The sequence below is a fragment of the Rattus rattus genome, chromosome 12 (genome assembly GCF_011064425.1).
Source record: "Rattus rattus isolate New Zealand chromosome 12, Rrattus_CSIRO_v1, whole genome shotgun sequence".
Classification (NCBI taxonomy): Eukaryota; Metazoa; Chordata; class Mammalia; order Rodentia; family Muridae; genus Rattus; species Rattus rattus.
In genome coordinates, this window is record NC_046165.1 from 70,632,016 (window position 1) to 70,656,919 (window position 24,904).

The 24,904-nt window shown below is 45.9% G+C and overlaps 1 protein-coding gene across 1 annotated transcript; it reads right to left on the reverse strand.

Moving 5' to 3' along the window:
- Positions 1–584: 584 nt before the first annotated feature.
- On the reverse strand, positions 585–7,739 carry Oxa1l (OXA1L mitochondrial inner membrane protein; the record flags this gene model as incomplete). Its single annotated transcript, XM_032917397.1, has 9 exons — positions 585–925; positions 1,008–1,088; positions 1,389–1,551; positions 1,655–1,759; positions 1,896–2,060; positions 2,223–2,308; positions 2,501–2,644; positions 5,702–5,915; positions 7,419–7,739. Coding segments are annotated over 9 exons (1,422 nt in total), but the record flags the coding sequence as incomplete, so codon positions are not given.
- Positions 7,740–24,904: the final 17,165 nt, after the last annotated feature.

Genomic DNA, 24,904 nt, shown 5'->3' on the forward strand with positions numbered 1-24,904 from the left:
TTTTTTCTTAAAGCGCGTTGCATGTGCAGAGGCCAGAGCAGGGCGTCAGGTGTCCTGCTCTGTCCACCTTTATGCCCTGAGACAGGATCTCACACTGACCCTGGGGCTAGGCTGATGGCCAGCAAGCCTGATGGTCCTCCTGTCTCCTCAGCCCACAGCACTGGGGTCACAGGGTAAGAACAGGGCCACGCTCAGCTTTTCACATGAGTGCTGAGGACTTGAACTCTTATCTGATCCTTTTCTCCAGACCCCCTTCGTTCTTCTAAACCATCACTAAGAATTTCAGCATATCTGCTTCTTAAAGAAATTGTACAAGTAATCATGGGGGTCAAGAAACATGGTCAGGGATGGAGAAGTAGGATCAATCCCCAGCACCACAAAAGCGACTGTCATGCAGTCTTGCCCGTCACACCTCTAGACTGCACTTGCGGATGGAGATGCAGTGTGTGAGGTAGAGGTCTGAGCTTTGAAGTCCAGGATAAAACACGAAGATCTTTCCCAAGAGCAGGGGCTAGCGTGGGAGCTCATTTCCCACCCTGTAGTGTTCAACAACTCCCCTTCCATATTTAACAAACACCCAGAAGCCCAGATAAGACAGAGGTTTACTAACTCTCTCCAGGGCCCTTCTAACACACACAAGTAAGAGTCTAGAGTGGAAACAATGTTTAAAATGAACACTTCCAAATGCTGCAGCGCCCAGGGCTGGGGCGAGGACAGCATCACCTCTGTTCCGAGGAGTCTGTGCAGAGGCAGGGCTCTCGTCCCGGTGAGCACAGAACGCGTCAGCCGAGTGTGTCCTGCCATGGCTTCTTTGTGTTTGCTTTGACGCTGTTGGTGCTGCTGTTGGGGGTGTTGGGGGTGTTGGGGGAGCGACTTGGATCATGCTGTAGCAGAGGGTTGTGGGTAAAAGTCTGTCGTAAGGGTCCTGGGAGAAGAGAGAAAAAGATCTCAGTAAACAAGAAGAAAGAAGAATGGAAGACAGGATTTAGCCTGAACCACCTCCTTACCTCTGGCAGCAAGGTCCAAGTGTTTCTGCATCCGCTCCTCCCGCTCTCGGAGCCGATGTGCAATTTCAGCATTCTTCCAGCCTGTGCGAGAAGAAAATAAGTTCCTCTCTCATGTTCAGGCTACTTTCTCCCTTGAGGAAAGTCTCAAGTTCATAGCCCACTGTGTAGCCTAGGTTGGGTAGGCGGTGCAATCCTGCTTCGGCCTCAGGCTTGCGGGGAGGACAGACACTTGCCGACATGTTGTCCAACCCCCCTTACCTTTTTTGTTTCTTTCTTTCTTTCTTTTTTTTTTTTCCCTTTTCTTTTTTTCCCCCCGGAGCTGGGGACCGAACCCAGTGCTCTACCACTGAGCTAAATCCCCAAACCCCCCACCCCCCTTACCTTTTCTGAAGCTCTTCAGGAAGCCTTCCCTGGGAGGTAACTTGCTAGGGTCATGCACAACTCGCTGGGGGATCTTGAGTGCCGTGCGCACAGCTGGAAACCGGAGGCAGGCTACTTGGCACAGGGAGAACACGTTGGAGGACAGCCAGTACATGAACACCGCCTGGGTGGTGAGGGGAAGCAAGGTGCTCAGAGCTGCGGTCCCAGTCAGCTTGTCAGAAGCACTCGACAGAAGGACCAGAGGCAGCTACAGAGCCATTGCCTACCGAGGGGAAGTGGATAGTCACGGGCAAGACTGCTAGAGGCATCACCCTGATGACGTTCCTCATGAGCTGGAGGTCAGAGCTCTGCATACCTGTCTCAGCGCCTAGCTGCCAAGAAGGGGACGAGGGAAAGAAGAGTCAATCCCAAGCCCTGACCCTGTCCACTTCTCCAGGGAATGGAAGACGGAAGACACACATTCTTCACACTACTCCATCCCCACTCCCTGTTTACTGGCAGGCTTACCTCAAGGACACCCCACATTGTGGCAGTGACTACCAGTGGCAAGACGTAGATGGGATCAGATACCGTGAGATCTTGAAACCACCAGAGCCCACCTGTCTGGAGGCTGGGCACAGGCAGGTTGGCCATCTCTCTCAAGGCAATAAAGAAGGAGATGAAGATGGGGGCCTGTTACACAGGATAAACAGTCAGCACTCCTAACAGGAGCTATGTTTTCACATAAAGCCATGCACAACACCATCACTTGCATTTCTGGGGATCTGGGGACATGGGAAACAGGAGATAACTCGATGGGTTCAGAGTTGATTCGCAGGGCACATTTCTGCTCACCTGAGTGAGAGGTAGGATGAGTGGCCTGAAGAATTTAATGTCATGCTTTTTCTGATAGTGGGTCATCTCGATGGTGGCCTTGTAAACTGTGACCGGAGGGAAATGGATCACTGTTAAGAGTGACATCTGTGAAGCCTAACATCCTATTCTTTCCGAGGAATGGAAAACCCCTGAGGTTTGTCAGAATTGCCCGACCGCGGCACCCCTTCTTTCCCCCGAGCGGGACGTCTCAAGCACAAACCTGCTTCTCTCCCACACCTACCCTGGGGCCAACTCACACTCAGCCTGGTCTCCTGATAACTTGGCCTCTCTGATTCGAGCGGAAAACTTCTGCATCTCCGGCATGTGGTTGTGGATCTTGGCTGCTTCTCGCTGGCCCTTCACAATGAGAGGGAAAACGAGGCAGCGGGCAAGGACGGTACCTGGAAAATATAGCATAGGCTTGGAGCGAAATGAAAATTGCCTGCAGCTAGAAGGCTCACCCAAGGGGCCCAGAAATAAGGACAGGGTACACCTAGCTCTTCAAGGCTCAGAATAAAAGTTCAGCTTAGGTTCTCTGAGCAGATGAGGATCTTGTTCATTTCCCTGAAACAACCATTGCCACTACCAAGCAAAAGTTCTTTTGTACTTCAACAGCCTCTTGACTTTTCTGTCACTAGAAACTTAACTTTCTAAAGATCTGTCTGTCTGTCTGTCTGTCTATGTATCTATGTGTGTATGTATCTATCTAACAGATATGTGAAGGTGTTGGATCCCCTGGAACTGGAGTTCCAGACAGTTGTGAGTTGACATATGAGTGCTGGGATTGAACCTGGGTCCTCCGGAAGAGTAACCAGTGCTAACCCCTGAGGCACCTCTCCAGCCCCATCGACTTTTAAGTTGAGGATGAAAATATACAAACTGATTCCTCGAGAAAGGAAAAACATTCACCCAGAGCCTCCGCCATGCTCAGCCTCTCTACAGAACTGAGTCTCAGACTGAAGTATGAATCCTTTCTCTGCAGTAGGGTCTTGGTGTGTACAAGCTGGCCTTGAACTCATGATCGTCCTTCCTTGGTCTCCCTAGTGCTATAAATACAGGTATGTGCCATCAGACCTGGCTTAGAACAAAGCGAAAAGTCAGTTTTGTAAGTCTCTGGGGTAGTAAGTTCTGGTGGTTTAACGCTTCCTTTTCCTTATACTCCTGGCCTTTCCAATGAATGATTAGCTTATGCTATCTGTCGACATCCAAGTGGGTCTAGGCTAAGAAACCAAGGACATAACTCAGAATACCTTCACCCAAGAACGGTGGAGTATCAGGTAACAAATATGGGCAGGTGTGGTCAGAAAAACAAGAAATTAGGGAGAGACAACAGGGCAGGTTTTCATAAAATCCAAGGAAAGCCTTTAAGTTTTAACATGTCTAATGCATTAAGGTTAAGTATGAGAAAGTGGATTTAATAATGCCACCACCAGCAGTTACAGTGAAGTGATTTCAGCAAAACCCCAATGGCTACGGGTCAAAGAGGAGAAAGAAGTAGGCCGCCTGCTGGATCCCACAAGTAACACACAGGCAGGCTTAACCTGTTTGTGTACTCAGTTTAAACAGGAAGTCACGGAAACCAACAGTGGTGGCACCAGCTTTCAAACTCGGCGCCAGAGAGGTCAAAAGTATCAAGAGTTTGAGGGCCTGGCCCACATAGTAAGACCTTACTTTAATAAAATCAAGGGAGTGGGCTGGAAAGATTGCTCAGTGGCTAAGAGTGATTGCTTTTGTGCAGAAGACCCGAGTGTAGTTCTCAGTACACATGAGAGGTAGTTTATAACTACCTGTAACCCCAGCTCCAAGGGATCTAATACCTTTTTGGCTTTTGCTGGCAAATGTACATAATCACAGGGAAATGCATGCACACTCATGTTCTCACATGCACACACAAAAAAAACTCTAAAAAACCAAGGGGCTTGGGAATTTGTCTTGGTGGCAGTACACTAGCAGTTCAAGGTCACTGGATTCAAGCATTGCATACATGTGGTACACAGGTATACATGCACAACTCATATATTTAATATATATATATATATATATACATATGTATGTATATATATATGGAATTTTAAAAAAATTTCATTTAATGTGTATAAGTGTTTTGCCTGTCAGTCTGCATGCCCATAAAGACCAAAAAGGCATCCCCTGGAACTGGAGTAAGAAAGACAGTTGTGAGCCAGTGTGTGGGTGCTGGGAATAGAACCTTTTGCAAAAGCAGCTGTGCTTTTAACCACGGAGCCATCTTCAGCCTTGTCTCCCCATCCCCCCAAAAGTTACCTTTGTTGGCTTGGAACTTGCTATGTAGACCAGGCTGGCCTCAAACTCAAAAATCCTCCAGTCTCTGCATCCCCTTCCCCCAGACTGGGATTAATGGTGTACATCAGACCCAGCTCAACTGAAGGTTCTGAGACTTTTTAAAAGGCAGTTTCACGTAGCCCAGGCATGGTAGTTTGAACGAGAATGGCCTCTGAAGGACCATATATCTGAATACTTAGTCATCAGATTTATTGGACATGGCGCTATTTGAGTGGGATTCAGAGGTGTGTGTGGCCTTGTGAGAGCAAGTGTGTCAGTTTTGAAACACTGGAGGTTGTTTGGAGGTTTCAAAAAGCCCACGCTATAGACCCAATGACTTCTCTCTCTGCTGTCTATGGATCAGGACGTAGCTCTCGGCTATTTCTCTAGCTCCATGCCTGCCTTCATGCTGCCTGCCATGCTCCCTGGATGATGGTGATGATGATGGACTTGAGACTGTAAACGAGTCCCTAGTTAGACGCTTTCCTTTATAGGAGTTGCTTTGGTCACGGCATCTCTTCATGGCCACAAAACAGTGACTAAGGTACGAGGCTAGCCTTGTACTCTCTATTTAACTAAGGGTGACTGAACTCTGACCCTCTTCCCTCTACCTCCCAAGCACTGGGGGGCAGACAAATGCTTCAAAGTCTAGATGATTTTGTTTTTTGATAGGGCCCGACCATGTAACCCAGGCTGGTTTTGTGCATGATAGGCAAGTGCTGAATCACTGAGTTACATTTTTACCCTTAAATGAGTTTTTATGATTAAAAAAAAAATGCTACCTGTCTAAGGAAGAAACAGGATTAAAGGTTTCAGCTTTTGTAAGAGAGCGATGAGAACAGCTTTCTAATTTGGGAGCGTAAGTACCTGACCCAACCTTCTAGTCTGCCAAGTCAGGGTAGTTTCATTACTTTTAATATGGTTTCCGTACCCCAGCTCTCGGCTCACATTGGGATATCTGTGTGTTGTACACTGATGGCTGCACATATGATAAATGGCTAATGCTCTCTAGGAACTAAAAGTCAAGTGTGCCTTCCCTCTGAATCATCTGCTTCTCTGACCTCTACACTTCTGCACCCATTTCCTTAATCCACTGACAGAGCTGCTATGGCTGAGGTTCTACCCCATTTCCTCCTCCCTTGCTCAGGATGTACTCTTACATGTGGCAATGGCCCCCCACCAAGGCAGGCCCAGGTCCACATGTATATATTCCAAGAGGTTCTGGATGAGTCCCACTGGGGTGTAAGAGCCAAGCCCCAGTTCTGCGAAGCTCTGTTCTGTTGCACACTGGACGACATCTGCAGGTCCTGCAGAAGCTACCTCTGGTACTGCAGCAGGGGCTGAGGCAGCAGGAACAACAGGAGGTACCTGGACCTGTGAGGAACCAGACCAAGTACCATGAGTGGGATGAACAAAAGGTGAGGATCCCTTACGCTCAACAGTCCCGGGCTCCATTTTCTTGCTTTTACTTCTTGTTCTTCAAGGATGGCCAATTGTGTCCACACAGTCCTGCTTTCAAAGGACATTAGCGTTTGCCTCTAGCATAAGAAGAATAACTTAAGAGAGCCTCTCACGGCTACCCTGCAGGCAGGGAACTTGCTTCCCACATCATGCCTCCCAGACTTCAGTCATTTGAGCATCATAGCCATCACCCTTCCCATATTCCAAATCGCCTGTACTTGGAATCCTTTTGTGTTGTGCTGGGAACTGAACTCAGGGCTTCCCGCAAGAACACGGACCACTGGGCTAGCCCTCAGATGAAATTCTCTTTAATTCAACTTAGTTTTTTCTTTCTTTCTTTTCTTTCTTTCTTTCTTTCTTTCTTTCTTTCTTTCTTTCTTTCTTTCTTCTTAATAGTGGTGGGTGGGTGGGAAAGTTAGTTTTGGAGGCGGAATCTTGATTGCTCTGTAGTTCAGCTTGGCCTTGAACACGCTAACCAAGCTCTGTTACTGAGTACTCCCCTGAGGCAGGGCTCAGGGGTGCAGAGGATCCATTTTCAGTTCCTGCACCCTTGTCGGGCAGCACACAACCACCTTTAACTCCAGCCTCAGGGTCTCTAATGCCCTCTTCTGGTGCCCATGGGCACCCACGATCACATGCACAGTCACACACACACACACACACACACACACACACACACACACACACACACACACATAATGTCGACAAATCTCTAAGAGAAAATCCTACTCAGGCTTCTAAGAAACAGTATTCAAAGAATCACATATATCACAAATACACAAACCCACAATCACATTTTACATTATTAGCTTACAACTACTCCCTCTGGCAGTGTCTTGAATACAAAATTTAATTCATTCTCATTGTGTGCGAATGATGTGTGTAGGCATGTATGCCACAGCATGTGTGGAAGTCAGAGACCAACTTTGTCCAGCCAGTTCTTGCTTTCCTCATTAATTAATTAATTAATTAATTAATTAAATTTTGAGACAAGGTCACACTACACAGCTCTGACTTGCTATGTTGACCAGGCTGCTTTTCAACTCAGAGATCTGTCCACCTCTGCCTCCCAAGTGCTGGGATTACTGGGACTGTGTCACAACACGCTCCACCTTTACTTCGGTTCCAGGACTGGCACTCAGGTTACCAGGGTTGCACAGCAAGAGCTTTTTGTACAGTAGGGTCATCTTGCCTGCCCTATAAATTTCTTATGTACTTTTAAGCATTTCCCCACTGAGTCGGCTGAGAATTTCCTTCTATTCCAAACAGGCTAATATTGTGAGGAACTGCGTGGAGTGTGAAAAGAACTCTGCTATACATTCACTGTACTCCGCAAAACAAAAACAAACAAAACAACACATAACAAAAGAAACGGGCCAAGAAGCTGTGCTCCTTTCTTCGGCGGGAACCTCTTACCTGGGCTTCTGCAAAGAGGGCGGCAGATGTACTGATGCAGCGAGGGGTTAGGACGGCGAGAAGAGCGTAGTGTGGCCGCCCACTACCCGAGCGGGCTGCGAGGAGCTCGGCTGCCAGCGGTTTCGGGGACCCTGCGACGCTGTGAAACTGACCGAGTGAAAGGATAAGGGAAGGCCGTAAGTCCCAGCCGACCCGCCTCTCCCGCCGGCAGCCTGCTGCAGCAGTCGGGGCACTGCAACTCTGCTCGCACAGACTACAGGCCCCGAAGGCATGCACTGGAGCGTGCAGGGTGGAGCTCCGGCCCTGGTCTCCCGCATCCTGTTACCGAAGCCCGGGGATGGGGCCCAGAGGTCACGGCTCAGGGTCGAAAGCAGTTCCCAGACAGCTACAGAGAAACCGGGCCACCAACCCCGGGACGTAACCCGGTGGTGTCCTCACGCGACCCGAGGTCATGACACGCAGGTCCCAGTGACCGGGTCAGCATCTGCTCGTGACTTCAGCTCAAGTGACAAGGGCAAGGCAGCATCCCTGCACCATGGACGGAACCTTACCGAACGCGGGGGCTGTAGGAGTCGCAGAAGCTGCCAGCGACGGCAAACTGAACCCATCGCCATCTTGCCGGGAAGAGAACTTACTCTCGCGCATGCGCACACAGAACTTTGAAGTTGCGGGAGAGGCCATTTTGGAAATGGGCAGGAAGTCAGACCTGTCGTCACAGATCGGGTAGGGGGAGACAAGGAAGCGAGGTGGTGGAAGCTGAAGTTATTAAAAAACATCAACTAGATTCCGCAGATATTGAAGCTAAGAGACACGTTGGAGACCGCTGTTAAGTAGCAGTGTAAACATAGTATATTTCCCGTTTTCCCTTCCATTTGCCAACCTGTAATTGTTCCCTGATTTTTGGGTTAGCCTTTACTCTTGGAATGGTTCCTCAAGTCTATAATCCCAGCATTTGGGAGGATTGCGGGGAGTTTGAATCATGGTTACCTACTATGTAACATAGCCTGGACAGCAGAAAGAGACCCTGTCACAAGAAGACAACAAAGAATCAAAACCTCAAACTAGAAATAACCCCACAAACAGACAAACCAGAAAGGCAAAAAACAGTGGCATGGGTTTTTTCTTACTGCAAGGTAATACTGTAGTGACAGATCCAATGAAATTCGAAAGTAGCTTGGAATCGGACAAAGCTATAGCGAAGGCAGCTTCCAGGAAATAGCTGGCTGTGAGGAGACTAAAGATGAAAGTTGAACTTGATGCCTTGGATCTGCTGTTTCAAGCTTGTTATCATCTATGTATAGATTTCGTTGCGTATTTCTTGAAACTAAAAGCTTCCGTAAAGTAAAGCATGAGACGAAGCAAGCTGGGCATGTTGTTTCATGCCTGTGACTCCAGCATTGAAGAGAAAGCTGATGCAGGGAGGTGGTGAGTTCAAGGCCAGCGGTGTTACAAACGGAGCCCTTAAAAATAATAAATGTAACATGAAAAATAAGCTACTGCTCGGGAAGGAGGGAGTTGATCACATATAGTTCTTCATATGCTGCTAGACTCTGGAGGAATAAAAACTTAAAAGTTTTTGTTATAGATTTTTGTGTGTTGTGTGGGTGTACATTCCTGGAGGCCAGAAGAGGGCGTTGGGTCTCTCTGAGCTAGTTAGAGGTGTTTGTTGCATGAGTGCTGGGATCTGAACTCTGGTATTCACTGTGGTGCAGCAAGTACTCTTAACCACTGAGCCGTATTTATTTTGCGGAGTGTGTGTGTGTGTGTGTGTGTGTGTGTGTGTGTGTGTGTGTGACCTTTTTCGGGTCCCTTTGGACACTAGGTAAGTGGGTAGTACACATACATAGAAGAAAGCACAACACTCATATTATTATTTTTTTTAAGTCAAATGTTGTGGGCACAGGCCTTTGATATCAGCACTCAAAAGGCAGAGACAGGTGTGTCTCTCTGTGAGTTTGAGACCAGCCTAGTCTACATAATGAGTTCTAGAACAACCAGGACTACATAATGAAACTTACTGTCTTGCTCTCTCAATAAACAAGCAAAACAAAACAAAAATATCCTAGAAAATTTGATCTTCTTTTTGTTTGGGCAAAATTGAATATATACTTTAAGGAAGCCAATATAATCTAACGATTTCAACAATATAATAGTCCCATTATTTAATATCTGATAAAATTTAATAGGCATGAAAAATGAGGGCTGGAGAGATGGCTCAGCTAACCTGAGTGTGAGTCCCAGCACCCATACAGAGGGCTCACAACTGTCTCCACTTCCAGTTCCTGGAGATCTGACACCCTCTTCTAGTCTCCTGCAGTATCAGGGACTCCATGTGGTGCACAGACAAACATGCAGGCAAACATGCACATAAAATAAAAATAAATGATTAAAAAAATCTGAAATATCTGCCACTGACAGTGGTGGCACACGCCTTCAATCCCAGCACTTTAGAGGCAGAGGCAGGAGGATCCCTGTGAGTTCGAGGCCAGCCTGGTATACAGAGTGAGTTCCAAGACAGCCAAGGTCACACAGAGAAACTCTGTCTTAAAAAAACAAAGCAAAATGAAAAAAATCTGAAATATCAATAGGAGCTGAGAAAAATTAAACAAACCAACCCAAAAATAACAGAGATGATGAATTAGCAGAAAAGGATGCTCTAATGCCAGGTGTCAGGGGTCAGGGTTTAAAGGGTGGTGTGTGTGTGTGTGTGTGTGTGTGTGTGTGTGTGTGTGTGTGACTATATTATATATAAAGAGAGCCAGAAACAAAAATCAGAGGACTTAGATTGAAGACACAGGGTATTAACTGGGGATGTAGCTCAGATGGTAAAGTGTTGGCCTAGAATGCACAAAACCCTGGGTTTGATCCCAGCACTAAATATACAGGGCATGGTGGCATATGCTTGTCTTCCCATGACTTGGCGGTAGAGGCAGGTAGATCAAAAGTTCAAGGTCATCCTTGGCTGTAGAGTAAGTCTGGGCCATATGGTAAAACCCTGTCTTAGAAAAAAGGAAGAAAACAAACAGAATATTTGAAAACAAATGACTAATTCTCTGGGTGAATTAACAGCATATTAGACTGTAAAAGAATAATAACGAACATGAAGATGACAATAGAAATCATTTAAACTAAGGAACGGGGGGAATAAAGGCGAAAAATGCCTGTGAGATAATATCTAGTGGTCTAGTATACATTCAGGAGCAAGATGCAGGGGAGAATGTGAAAACTTGTGGCTTAAAGATTTCAGGTTGATGAAGATAATAAACCTATGGATCCCATCAAACACCACTTCTTGGCCTTCGATTAAGATCGCATGTCGATCCAACTGACCTCAAAGGTGGATCTTGAAAAAAAAACAGGGTTGGGATTTAGCTCAGTGGTAGAGCGCTTGCCTCAGGGAAGCAAAAGGCCCTGGGTTGGGTCCTAGCTCGAAAAAAGAACAAAAAAAAAAAAAAAAAAAAACACAGGAAACCACAGCATGACTGCGCTAACTTTCTGTCACCGAGATAAAAAACTCAACTTGGAGAAAAGCCTTGTCTGGCTCACCATTTCTGGGTTTTTGGGTTACAGTCGTTTGGCTCTGTTGCTTTGCCCTATGGAGACACATTACTTTGTGTCAAGCGTTCATGACAGAAGAGTCTTGTTCACCTGATGGTGAATGGGAAGCAAAGGGACAGGAAAATGGCCCCAGTACCGAATCCTTCTCAAAGTCTCACTATGAATGACTTAACTTCTGGTGCTGGATCCCACCTCTTAAAACTCCAAATAGTGCCAGCCAACATTGATCCTTTGGGGAGCACTCGGGGTTCAATCTATGGCAATGGTCAAACATGAAACCATTTTTTAAAATGTTGTAGCCTAGGTTGACTGTAATTTATGGTCCTCTTATCTCAGTGTCCTGAGTGCTAGGCTTACAGGTACACGTCATTGCATCCAGCAAATTTCTGCTTAGAAGAACGCAAGTCAGATTGGGGTAGGGCTCTTCCTAAAACAACTAAATATACAACCCCATCCCACTCCCACTCTCCCAAAGAAAGCAAAACCTTATTTTAATCTAGCCAACTCTTTAAAGACCTTAGTTTTAGGGCTAGAAATATGGTTAGTGGTTTAGTACTACTTTTGCAGAGGACCTGAGTTCAGTTTCCAGCACCCACTCAGGTAGTATGCAATTTCCGACAAGCCCAGATCCAGGGTGGACACTGAACTCATGGGCTCCTGTACCTCAGCACATTGCAGCCATCCAGGCTTTTTCTATGCCCATCCCAGGTCCCGAGTAGTGACATGGAGGCTCATGTTTATTAATGAATGTTAGACCTTAAGCTAGGCTTGCTTCCCAACTTGCTCTTAACTTATACTAGCTCATGTACACTATTCTATGTGTGCCACGTGGCTTTTTACCTCCCCTCAGTTTCATATGTCCAACTTCCTCTGAGTCTGGGAGGAACTACAGCTCTATGCCTCTCTCCTACACTTGTCTCCTTCTCAGAGTTCCTTTCTCTCTCTCTCTCTCTTTTTTAAAGATTTATTTTATGTATATAAGTACACTGTAGCTGTCTTCAGACACACCAGAAGAAGGCATTGGGTTCCATTACGGATGGTCGTGAGCCAACATGTGGTTGCTGGAAATTGAACTCAGGACCTCTGGAAGAGCAGTCAGTGCTCTCCCTAGCCCCCTGTCATGTCTTTTTATTTTAGCCAATCAGGTCTTAAACAGGCAAGAAAGGATAGAGACACATTTTCACACAGTGTACAAAAACACTGGTTCAATACTACATACATAAATTAAAAATGTAAAAAAAAAATCACATTTAAAAAGCCTTATTTCCAAATCAGATTAGGTTAGGGCTCAATTTGGAGGTACCAGTTTAAGACTTCAATATGTGAATTTTGGAGGAGACACAATTCAATCTCTTCATTATTTTAAAAGGTAAGGGATATGTTACTGATAATATGCAAGCAAAATCAAGTCAAATCTGACTACAGTAGAAAGACATCAGTTGTGCTGGCTTTCCCTTGCCCTTCCTCGGTTTCCTGTTTATCACTGTTTGACACTCCCGTAGCCATACCTTCCTGGCATGATAGACTGTGTTCATGTAAACTGTGAGGCAAAACATCGTCCTTCAAGTATCTTTTGTCAGATATTCAGTCACAGGGATGAGAAAAGTAACCAACAGGAAATTGGTACCAGAAGTGGGGACAATGATGTGACACATCTAACTATGTGGTTTCTAGGCTTCTGAAACTGGATTTTTGGAGGATTGTGGAAGAATTTGGAGCTGTGGGCTAGAGAATATAATGTTGTCAGCAGAGCTTAATGAGTTGTTTTTTTTCTGTGGAGTCTTGGAAGACCACCTTAGTGATTATTAAGGCTTACTTGTGAGGTTATAGAGAGCAAAGACTTTGTTAGGAACTGGGCCAAAATCCATTCCTATGACACTTTGGACAAAACACTCGGCTTCATTCTATTGTGTCTTGGATGTCTGAGGTAGGTTGAATTCAAAAGTAATGAACTAAGTTGTTTACAGAAGTGATTATAAGGCATAGCATTCAGTCTGTGGCATAGTTATTGCTCATTGTGTACAACCGGATTTTGGGACACACACACTACACACACACACACACACACACACACACACACACACACACAGAGAGAGAGAGAGAGAGAGAGAGAGAGAGAGAGAGAGAGAGAGAGAGAGAGAAGCATGTCATTTTTTTACCCTGTGGCAGACCATGCTACCAGAGAGGTGCAGTTTGTTGAAGAGAGAAGAATGAACCCATTTAAAGGTCTGGACATGGACGAGATGGTTGTGACTGTTGGAGAGATTGGTGAGGTAAGGAGAAAGCTTGTGCTTGCACAAGGAGAAGGAGCCTTGAAGGTAAGACCCTGCTCATTGAAGGCTCGAGGGTGAAAACTAAAAACCTGATAGTTGTGGTGGCTCTTGCCCAGAATCCTAGGAGGGGAAGCTGAGGAAGTAGCTCACACAATGTGAGGCCAGCCTGTCGTACAAAGCCAGACCCCATCTCAAGAAGAAAAGAAAGAAGAGCAACTACTCCAAAATATCCCCACTTTAACCCTAAATAACCATGAGGGAAACGCTCATTTGAAGATATTGCCTGAAAATAATAAAACAACAAAAGCAACAGAACAACAACACCCAACAATGTCAGCTACCATTACCATTACCACCACCATTCCCACCACCACCACCACCACCACCACCAGCACCACCAGCATCACCTCCACCACCACCATCACCACCATACTCCCACCACCACCACCAGCACCACCACCACCACCACCCACCACCACTCCCACCACCACCACCCACCACCACCACCACCACCAGCACCACCTCCACCACCACCACCACCAGCACCACCAGCACCACCAGCACCAGCACCACCAGCACCACCAGCACCAGCAGCAGCAGCAGCACCACCACCAGCACCACCACCAGCACCACCACCGCCAAACAAAGCCCACCACCAACAGAGCCTTTAGGTATCTTTTTGGAGAACAGTCACCTGGAGGCACACAGAGGCTGCTGTAGTTCTGTCTGGTGACATCTTAGACTGACAGTAGAGCAAATACTGCTCTCACAGAGGACAGGACGTTGGTTCACAGCACCCTGTCAACTGTTTCACATCTGCCCCTAAGCCCAGCTCCCGAGGATGCAGCGCCCTCTTTTGGCCCTGCCAGCACTTGCACTCATGCAGCATGTGACCTTATTTTGATTATTTTTTAATCCCCTTAGAGACAGGGTTTCTCTCTGTAGCCCTGGCTATCAAGGTGTGTGCCACCATCACCCGGCTTGTATTTTGAGTTTTAGAAGAGACCGACGTTAAAACCTTGACTCTCAGAGAAAATGTTGAACAATGCTGTAACTGTTAGGACTTAGAGGACCCTCAGGAATGGACTAAAACATTCTGAATTATGAGCTGAACATGAGACTTAAGGGGCAGGGGTAAAATGGTATAGTTTAAAGTGACGTGTGTGGGTGACAAGCTGACTTGTGGCAGCTAATTGTGATTGACAGTTATCTAGATTAAGAAACACTTGGGGCCTTTGGACATGACAAGGGAATTTTCCAGAGTAGTTTAACTGAAAGGGAAAGGCCTGTCCTGAACGTGGGCAGCTCGCTCTCACAAATCGAATTGGAGAAGGAGAGAGCTGAGAGCAGCCATTCCTCTTTCTTTGTTTCCTTACTGGGCCCACAAGCCAAGCTGCTTCTCCTGCCTTGCCTTCCCCACCACTACTGGAGGGATTCTACTCACTGTGGGACAAAGTAAACTTTTGCTCCCTCAGGGGGAAGTTGGTTGTGGAAAAGTACAGGACACCAACACAGTTCCACCGTAGTGATAGATTGTTCACTGTGCTTGCGTGTGCTACGCTACAATGATGTGTGAAGCTCATCCCTGAACGTCCATGCCTTGTAAACTAAGGGGTTTCTTTTTCTCCTAAAGAGAACATCTCCTTCTGATAAGGAAGTCCCGAGGACTGTGTAGCCTTCTGAGCTAAGGAGTCTTTGTTCCCCTGGGAAGAACATTTATCTCTTCTGATAAAGAAGCGCGATCCAAGCTAAATCCTCAGATCCAGGAAAGCCCCGTGTCACCTGTAATGGTGGGCTTTTCCACCAGTGCCCAAGTTCCCAAAATAATGACTCTGAGAGAATTATTTATGAACACATGCCTAGGCCAAGAGTTTTGACTCACTGTCATTGACTCGGAACTCAGTTATCCTACGTATTCTATTCCAAGTTCTGCCACGTGCCTAGTTACCCCTCCTACGGGTTTGTGCACCAACTCCATCGGCTTTCAGGGAGACTCTCCTTCCCACACCTGACTCCATCCCAGAATCTTCTCTCCCAGCTGGAACTCCCATCTCCTATTTCCTGCCCAAGCTAATAGGCCAACAGCTTTTTAATTGACAGGTGATGCTTTCCATCCAGTACACAGGAGATTCTCTCTATATCCACCAACTACTCATTCTCAGAAAAGCCACCCAAATCCTTGCCTCAGCCCCTGTTCCCTGCTCCAACCCCTTTCCTATAAACCCTGGCTCCCGCATCTGCATGCCGCAGGCTCTTCATCCCCTTGGGAAGGTCGCATGCCCCTCACAGTGATGAGAGAGCCATCTGTCTCTGTTGGGGTTGATTTCAGTCTTCCTCGTTTCCGCCTCACCGCAGTCAATCCTCATCTAACAGGTTTTCCTTTGGCTCTATCTACCTTTTGGCTCAGCCACTTTCAAAGTACTTTTCTTTACGGTCACCGGGAAAAGTTCCCGAGTCACACGGAAACCACGAATTTTTATCCCCACTTCTGTCATTTGGTCCTACCATTTGGTTATCAGAAAAATTGGGGCCCCCTTTGAGATTCTTAGTCTTGTTAATAAAAGAATTTAAGAACGTGCTAAAAAAGGATATCTTTTTTTTTTCTTTTTAAAGTAGTGTTTAAAATAAAACCTTCAGGGCAGGCCAACTAAACTCAACAGCTTCCCAAGGTAGAAGAGGGAAAGACACGGGCTCTAAGTTGGCCTGGAGGTCAGCCTCTTGGTGGATGAGGGAGCTGTGGGGGGAGAGGGAGGAGGGGGAGAGGAGGAGAGGGAAAGGGAGAGGGAGAGGGAGAGGGAGAGGGAGAGGGAAATAGAGGCCCAAGTATCAGAGGAGAGCATGCTTAGAATGAAGATAGAAAGAGGAAGGGGTGTGTGTGTGTGTGTGGAGAGACAGCTCAGCAGGAGAGCACTGACTGCTCTTTCAGAGGTCCTAATTTCAATTCCCAGCCACATGGTGGTTCACAATTATCTCTAATGGGATCTGCACTCATATAAATATAATAATAAATAAATCTTAAAACAAAACAACGAACAGGAACACACACTCTTTCCTGAGTCAAAAGCGGACAGGGGCAGCTCTATATGTGACTACACGGAGAACAGTAATTCTAGGAAGGAAAATCACAGTCGTGGACCAGAGTGAGCCAGGGTGAGCCAGATACAGATAGAGGACCACATGGCTGGGAAGTGGTAGCCATAGCTTGTTGGGTGGTAAAGGCAGAGCAGGGTGAAACTCAGAGACTTGGTGGGCACACACCTGAGACTTAGGCATCTCTGTGCATCCAGCCAGATTCCTGGCCTGAAGCATGTGTCATGCTCCTCACAGAAAAGAAATGGAAGAGAGCTGTCCCATTGAGTATTGTCTAAAAGAGCTGTAACACCAAAATCCTCAGAGAAGGCCTTCCTTGGAGAAGACCCCTCCACGCTGCACTCACTCCCAGCCAGACGGGGATCCTGCAGGCCACACCTGTCCAGCCCGGTGTGCAGAGGTCCCTGGACACTATGGAGAAGGACTCAAAACCCCAGCTAGTCCCCAGTACACATACCACACAGCTTAGAGCTTACAGGCTGTTAGTAAAAATACCAGGTCTCTGTGCCATTTATTTGGGAGTGAAAATGGGTTAAAGAAGGCATAGACATGCCCTGCCATTATTTAGGAGCAAAGGGGGTGAAAAAAGTCCTCACCAATTACTTCTACGGGCGGGCTTCAAAGAATAGTTCTTTGTTCTTCTGTTGTTTTCAACCTTAGGAATTTTAAAGATTTTCCCTTCACTCAGCTGGGATTTGTTCAGTACCCATCCAACCTCAGGTCATGGATTTTGGGCATGAGTGGACCCCACTGTTAATTGCATGCCCGTCTCTACCTTTCCTACTGCTGGTGGATAACCTTGATCTCCTGGTCAGATTGCTATCCACCAAGTTCATTTTCTCATGAGCAGTCAAGTCGCAGTTTGTGGGAAACAGTTCATGACTACGCTACTGTTCTATTCTTCCGTGGATTGTTTTTTGTCACTCTGATGCAAAGCAGAGTCACCTGGGAGGAAGGAACCTTAAATGAGGAAATGTCTCCATCGGGATCTGCCTGTAGGCATATCTGTGTGGAATTTTCGTGATTGACCCAGCCCACTGTGGGCGATACCACTCCTAGGCAAATGGTCCTGGGAGGTCTAAGAAAGAAGACAAACTATGTAGTGAGTTGGTCTGGTATTCAAACGCTAAATACTGTATCCCAAACCTAGTTGGTCCAAAACAGCATCCTCATGGATACCAGCTTTTGTTGTGCAATTGTTGCCCTCCCAAATTATTCCTGATTGGTTAATAAAGATGCCTACAGCCTGGACTGGGCAGAAGAGAGAGGGTGGAGTGAAGGTTCCGGGCTTGGGGTTGGGTTGGAGGTAGGGACCATGAGGAGGAGAGGAAGAAGGAGGCCACCATGGGGCAGGTAGATCATGAGCCAATGGCCATGAGGGCCAGTCTGTTGGAGTAGGAATGGCCCGGAAAGAACACGGCAAGTGTTATCTCAGGGTTACTGACAGGGAAGTAGACATAATAGCATAGAGGGTTGATATCTGCCCAGATCCAGTGCTATAAGGCTTATTATAAATCTAAAGGTTTTTGTGTCTTTTATCTTGGAACTATATGGTCAAAGCGAGGTTAAAAAAAAAAAAAAAAAAACCAAACCAAATAGTATTTACTGCAACATAAATCTGAACCCGGGAGTGAGCCACTAAACAGATTCCCTCCATGGTTTCTGCCTGTAGCGTCTTCCCTCAGGGATGAGTTGTTACCTGGAAGTGCAAGGTACAGTAAACCCTTTCCTCCTCAAGTTGCTTTTGGTCATAGTGTTTATTACACTAACAGAAAGAAACCGGGACCCTCTGTAAACATTTACTCCCCTGCATAGTACGTGTGTATTCAGTCACTACTGTGATAGTTGCCATGTGACAACTTTTGAGTTATTTAATTTTTGAGGGGTAGGGTCTCATGCATCCCATGCTGGCCTTGGCCTAGCCTTGTACTCTAGATCCTCCTGCCTTCATGCCCCGAGTGCTGAGATTACAGGCAGGTGGTACCAGGTCTGGAGTAGGTGGGGTCTGGGATTAAGTTCAGGGTGTTACGCAGAAGCACTCTATCATCTACACCCCCCACCCCACCTCACAGGCAGCTTTTAAAATGAATCATTCCTTCTGCATAAAGAAAAACATTCTGTGAGTTGATGTTTATATGCCGGTGAGGGCAGACATAAGATAAGGCAAGGCCTGTGATTGGGCAGTGAAAAAGAAAGGGGGGCTGAGAATTTTAGAGACTGGACAGAGAGGACAGAGGAAAGGGAAGGAAGGAAGATGGAGGAAGAGAGGGACGACCCAGATCCGTGTGGCTTTAAATAGCCACAGGTAGCTATGAATATCTTATAAAGGATGGATAATTACAGGACAATTTGTCTCATCTAGGTGGGCAGTTATATCAATATCAGTTGTCTGAGTTTATTATGTGGATGTTTTATGGGGGTGAGGATTTACTGATATAAATCTGATTGATAAATTACAAGCCTCTAGAGTTTTGATTTTACTGGAAATTGTGACTATAACTACAGAGGGCGGATGCTGGGAATGTGAACAGAGTCCTAGCAAGAGAGCCGAGAGATGGGTGGTCTCTGCATGGGAGGGGCTAGCCATGGAGGCAGTGAGACCACTGGGGCCAGAGAATAGCCAGGGCTAGCATGGGATGGTGCATCCTTTTGTATTATTAAATTTTAATTAAAAAAGAAATCTTTTGAGTCAGGGTCTCATGGCCCAGGCTGGCCTTGTATTTGCTAACATCCGGGAGAGTGATCCTCTAGGGTGCTGGGATTACAGGTGTGTGGCACCATGTCTCTTCAAACCCAGTTGTAAAAGTTTCATTCTTTGGGTTCGAGTGACTGCCTGCGTGCATATAAGTGCACAGGGCACATGCCTAGTGCCCACAGAGGCCAGAAGAGGGCATCAGATAGTGTAGAGCAGTGAGCTCCAAGTGCCCTTACAGTACTGTTCAACCATTTCTACAGCTGCCCCCACCTGGCCTTTAAAATGAACTGGTGGGAGCTGTTAGGCAAGCACCTTCTGAGGGACTTTCTCAGCCCCAATTTCTTCTTATTTAATAATTTCATCAGTGTATTCATGTCAATCTGAATATCCCAAAACCTTTGTGTTAGGTGATGGATTAGGGTATGTTACTGTCAGTATTAGTATGAAGCTCAAGCTGTCTCTGCTTTGGTCAGTGCAAGTCCTCTCTGTCTGAGGCCCAGGCCCTTTGAACACATCCTCGTCCTTCTTTGAGGATTGCCTTTTTCGTTGCTCAAGAAGATGTGATGTTTCAAGCTCATCTTACACCCAGTTCTGCAATTGGTCATTTCTCGGAGAATTTTGGGAGGAAGAAGATATTTATAAACTGAGACCTTTTGTGCTTGGGAAATCTGATGTAACCAGGATATAGTTTGAGTATTCTTGGCACAGGGAGTGGCAATTTTAGGAGGCGTGGCCTTGTTGTAGTGGGTGTGGCCCTGTCAGAGGAAGTGTGTCACTTTGGGGGTGGGCTGTGAGAGCTTCCTCCTAGCTGCCTGAGGATGCCAATCTTCTCCTGTTTGCCTTTGGGTCTCGATGTAGAACTCTAGGCACCTTTAGCACCAAGTCTGCCTGGACACAGCCTTGCTTTCTGCCTTGATAATGGACTGAACCTCTGAAACTGTAAGCCAGCCTTAATTAAATGTTGCCCTTTATAAGAGTTGCTTTGGTCATGGTGTCTCTTCACAGCAATGGAAACCCTAACTAAGACACAGGACATCACATGCATGCACTAATTATATTTCCTTAACTGCCCATCATTTTTTATCAATCATAAGCTAACATTGACACCTCCAACTCCAGTCTAGTGTGTCAGTGTCTGTTCCCAGGCCTCCATTTCCACACTTGTGAAGTTCTGTGCGGGTTATCAATAAATCTGGTGCCCACCTTTGATATGTTATCTTGTGTGCTCAACTTCCTGTACAGAACCAGTATCCCCAAAACATGGCTTGCTGCCTGTCCGTCTTTCTTCTTGACCTGCTGACCTCTCAGGTCCAGGTGCTGTCTCTTGGCCTAACATCTGCTTTGGTTCTTGGTCTTTCTGTGGCCGTCTCTTTTGTGCTATGCTGCCTCCTCAGGATGGGCAAGGAAATGAAGAAGAGGACTCATCTGTCTCCTTAGTGATAATCTCATACTCTTCAAGACTGAAGACGTTCCACTGTGGTGGTGTCTTATGACTTAGAGTGACTAATGCTGGAATGTTAATTATATTTAGTGTAGCTGTTTTGGACTTGTGGGTTGTGACCCTTTCATAGGGGTCACCTAAGACCACGGGGAAACACAGATACTTAGCATTACAATTCGTTACAGTGCAACATTACAGCTATGAAGCAGCAACAAAAGTCATTTTATGGCTGGAGGTCACCACAACATGAGAACTGTGTTAAAGGGTTGCAGCGTTAGGCGGGTTGAGAATCAGTTTTATTGATAAGAGGGGAGAGAATCAATAAGAACAGACGGGGAAACATAACAGGAAGGGTGAACGTGGACAGAATAAGATAGAACCTCACCGTAGTGGGGCTGGTTTCCCTGGAGGATGACGGGAAGTGGCTTTTCAGGTCCGTACTGGAGTGCAGCTCACATTTTAGAAGGACTTTGGAATCACTTGGCTTTCAGAGACACTTTGTGGTCAGGATAGATGTAGGTAGGCATTGTCAGAATTTAACCAGCCCTGATCCTGGGCTAGAAGTCAAATGGCCTCTGGAGGGCAGAAAAACACCACAGGATTTGCTCTCAACTGTGTCGCTATGACTTTGGTTGTGAGCAACTTTCATTTGTTAAACTTCTGACCTCCTGAAAGGCCAACTGACCTCCACGGTGTTTACTAAAGTGGACAGAGAAGGAGTATGATGTTCTGGAGTCGAAGTAAGAAGAGTTGAATGGCGTTTACCTATTCTGAACTACTGAGCCATCTCTCCAGCCCATTACCTATTCTAAATGTAGACTTTGACTCTGTTCCTTATGATCCACGAGCCTTGGCTTTCCAGTGAGTGAGTTTACTAAGAATACAGGGAGCCGGAGTGAAGAACACAAGAGAAGCACGGGATTAGACACCTCCGTCATTCAGCAGAACCCACCGGAGTCCCAGGATCCTGGATCCACAAAGAGTGTGTATATAGAGAGAGTAGTTTAACAACACAATCATTTAACAAAATAACAACAGCGGGTTCTACCCTAGTGCCTATGACTGCCCCAGCCATGGATTTCTGACCAGGTTGAAGTGTCAGGCATGAATTCCCTCCTGTGGAACCAGCCTCAAATCCAGTTGGAAACCAGTTGGTTACACCGTAACAGTCATGCCGGCAACTCTGTCCTGGTAAGTCGGTATTGTAGCATTCAGGCCCCATGCCAGGTATGATCACTGACGTCTTTTTTCCCCCTAACAATCTGCCTAGTACCTTTTGATATTGGGTGTGTTAGCTAGCAGGGAGGAAGTTTCCAAAGTGATTTGAGATTGATTTCTTTATATCTAATAGTCAAATTGTGCATGGTGCATTCAGCCATAGTATAATTGTTTCCTTTCTCGTGAAGGGATAAAATACCCTGACCCAAAGCAACTTAGAATAGTAAAGGATTTATTTCATTTTACACTCGGTAACAGTCCATCATTGAAGGAAGTCAGAACAGGAACTCAAGGCAGGAAACTGAAGCAGAAATCATGGAGGAATATTGCTTTGGGGCTTGCTCTCTAGCTTGTTCACTGGCTTATGTTTAGCTAACATTTTTAGACAATCCAGGACCTAGGGATGGTCCTACCCAAAGTGGGCTAGACCCTCATGCATCACTTAGTAATCAAGACAATCCTTCATAGACCCATACACATGGGGAGATTTGATCTAGATAATGTCCTCTCAGAGGACTGCTGGCTGTGTTAAGCTGACGGTTAAAGCTGACCAGGACAAAGGTCTTGTCCTCTAGTTATAGGGAACAAGCGAGAACAATGGGAACAGCTCGTGTTGTTCTGAAGGCCTCTGGAGCTTCTCTGATAAACAGTGTATCAGGAGGCTTAGAAAGACGAACACCGCATGTTCTCTCTCAGTCATAGATCCCAGCTTCAAAGCTTTTGTGTGTTTAATGCGGGGCACAAGAGCAAGCCAGGTAAGCGGAGAGGGGTTGGGGTGAGGGAGGGGTGCAATGATCAAAGGAGGTGTGGTAGATTGTGGGTACTGAAAAATCCCATTCCTGAATTTTGTTTTGTGAGAAGCATTGACCACCCACGCAAGGTATTACTGTCGGAACTCCTTTATTATTATTATTATTATTATTTATTATTATTATTATTATTTTGGTATTTTAAATAAGGTTTCTGACTGCTGAATTTCTATAATGGTTTCTCATACATCCTTACTTTGGGTTAGCCTGCTGCGATGGTTGATCTTAGTTGTTAATTTGACTGGGTCTGGAATCAACTAAACTCTAAGTTACTGGTCACTTCTGTGAGAGATTTTAAAATTAAAAAAAAAAGATTTACTTATTTATTATATATAAGTACACTGTAGCTGTCTTCAGGAACACTAGAAAAGGACATCAGATCTCATTACAGATGGTTGTGAGTCACCATGTGGTTGCTGGGATTTGAACTCAGGACCTCTGGAAGAGCAGTCAGTGCCCTTAACCACTGAGCCATCTCTCTAGCCCTGTGAGATTTTAAAATGGGAAGACGCACCCTAAGTGTAAGCAGCCCAGATCAAAGGACATGGAAGAAGGAAACAGCTTTTTGCCTGTTTAGCCTCGCTCTTGTTGATAAGTCCACCCACTCTGTTGTGGCATTCCTTCACTAATATTAGAACTGACTCTTTCCGTGACCAGCTGCTCTCCGGGAATTCTTCAGCTTTAGATTGGTTGCCTTGCAGACTGAGCAACTGCTGTATTTTCGACCTCTCTGGTAGGAGACAGCTGTGGTTGAATTACTTACATCATATCATGTTAGCTGATCTAATACATGCGTCTTTGGTATGTATGTATCCATTCTATCACTTCTGTTCTTTTAGTGAATAGTGACTAAACAAACACTCATTAACTGCTTCTTTGCCTGTTTCCCCATCCCCACATAAGCCTTTTTATTCAAAACAGTTTTCATAAAGATTTTTTTTTTTTACTTTATGTGTGTAAATGTTTTGTCTGAATGCGTGAATGCGTATAAATGCACCAGTGTGAGCTTGGTGCTCATGGAACACAAAAACACTGGAGCGGAACTGGAGTTACAGAGAGTTCTGAACCACTGCGTAGGTGCTGGAAACTGAACCCTGATCCTCTGTGAGAGCTTTTCTTAACTGCTGAGCCATCTCTCCAGTTCCCAGCCCCTTTAACTCCCAGAATCCCCCACTTCTTTCATCTCATGTGTGCTCAACTATCTCCTCCCGTGGACCCACATCTGGTTCCTTGGAGTTCCGCCTGCCTCGGCAGCGTGTCTCACAACTGGCTCCTACCACGTGGGGCTCGCACACCCGGCTGACCCGTACTCCAGCTGACGACCCACTCAGACCCATGAAACTCCAGATTAAACAAAGACTGTGAGTAACCCCTGGCGCCCATTCCAAAGACCCAGGCCTTCCCACTCCCAAGACAGAGACAGTATCTTCTTCCCACTTTTGTTTTCCGGCAGAGCTTTGCGGTCCAAATACAGACAGTTAACAGACCATTAACAAAAACTCCGATCACCTCCGCGCCCCCCCCCCCTCCGGAATTCCTGGCTGGCCTTCCTTTCCTGGAATCTCAGGGTCGTTTTGATTTGCATTTCCTTGATGACTAAGGACTTTGAACATTTTAAAAGTGCTTCTTGGCCATTCGAGATTCCTCTGTTGTAAATTCTCGGTTTTGCTCTGTACCCCATTTTTACATTGGGCTATTTGGGTTTTTTTGGAGGTTAGCTTCTTGAGTTCTTCATATATTTTGAATATTAGCTCTCTATCAGATGTGGGGTTAATGGAAATTCTTTTTTACTCTTCTGTAGGTTGTTGTTTTGTCCTATTGACTGTGTCTTTTGCCTTACAGAAGCTTTTCCGTTTCATGAGGTCCCATTTATCAACTGTTGATCTTAGACCTGAGCCATTGCAGTTCTGTTTAGGAAGTTTCACGCTGTACCAATGAGTTCGATGCTTTTTCCTATGATCTCTTCTATTAGGTTCAGTGTGTCTGGTTTACACTGAAGTCCTTGATCCACTTGGACTTGAACTTTGTGCTAGAATAAAGCTTACTTGGTCATAATGAACGATCTGTCATTTATTATTTATTTTTATGTGTATGAGTGCTTTGCTCACATGTAAGTATCTGTAATGTGTGCATTTAGTACTTAAGCAGGCCAGAAGAAGGCATCATATATATCTACTGGAATCGGATTAACAGATGGTTGTGAGCCACTATATGGATGCTAAGAACAGAACTTGGGTCCTCTGCAAGGAGCGTCAAGCATGATTGACCACTGAACCATCTCTCCAGCCCCACAACAAACATTTTTGATGTACTTTTGAATCTTGAAGTGCCAATATTCTATTTTATTGAGAATTTTAAAAAATAGATATTTAATAGGAGATAGGGCTGTTATTTCCTTTGTG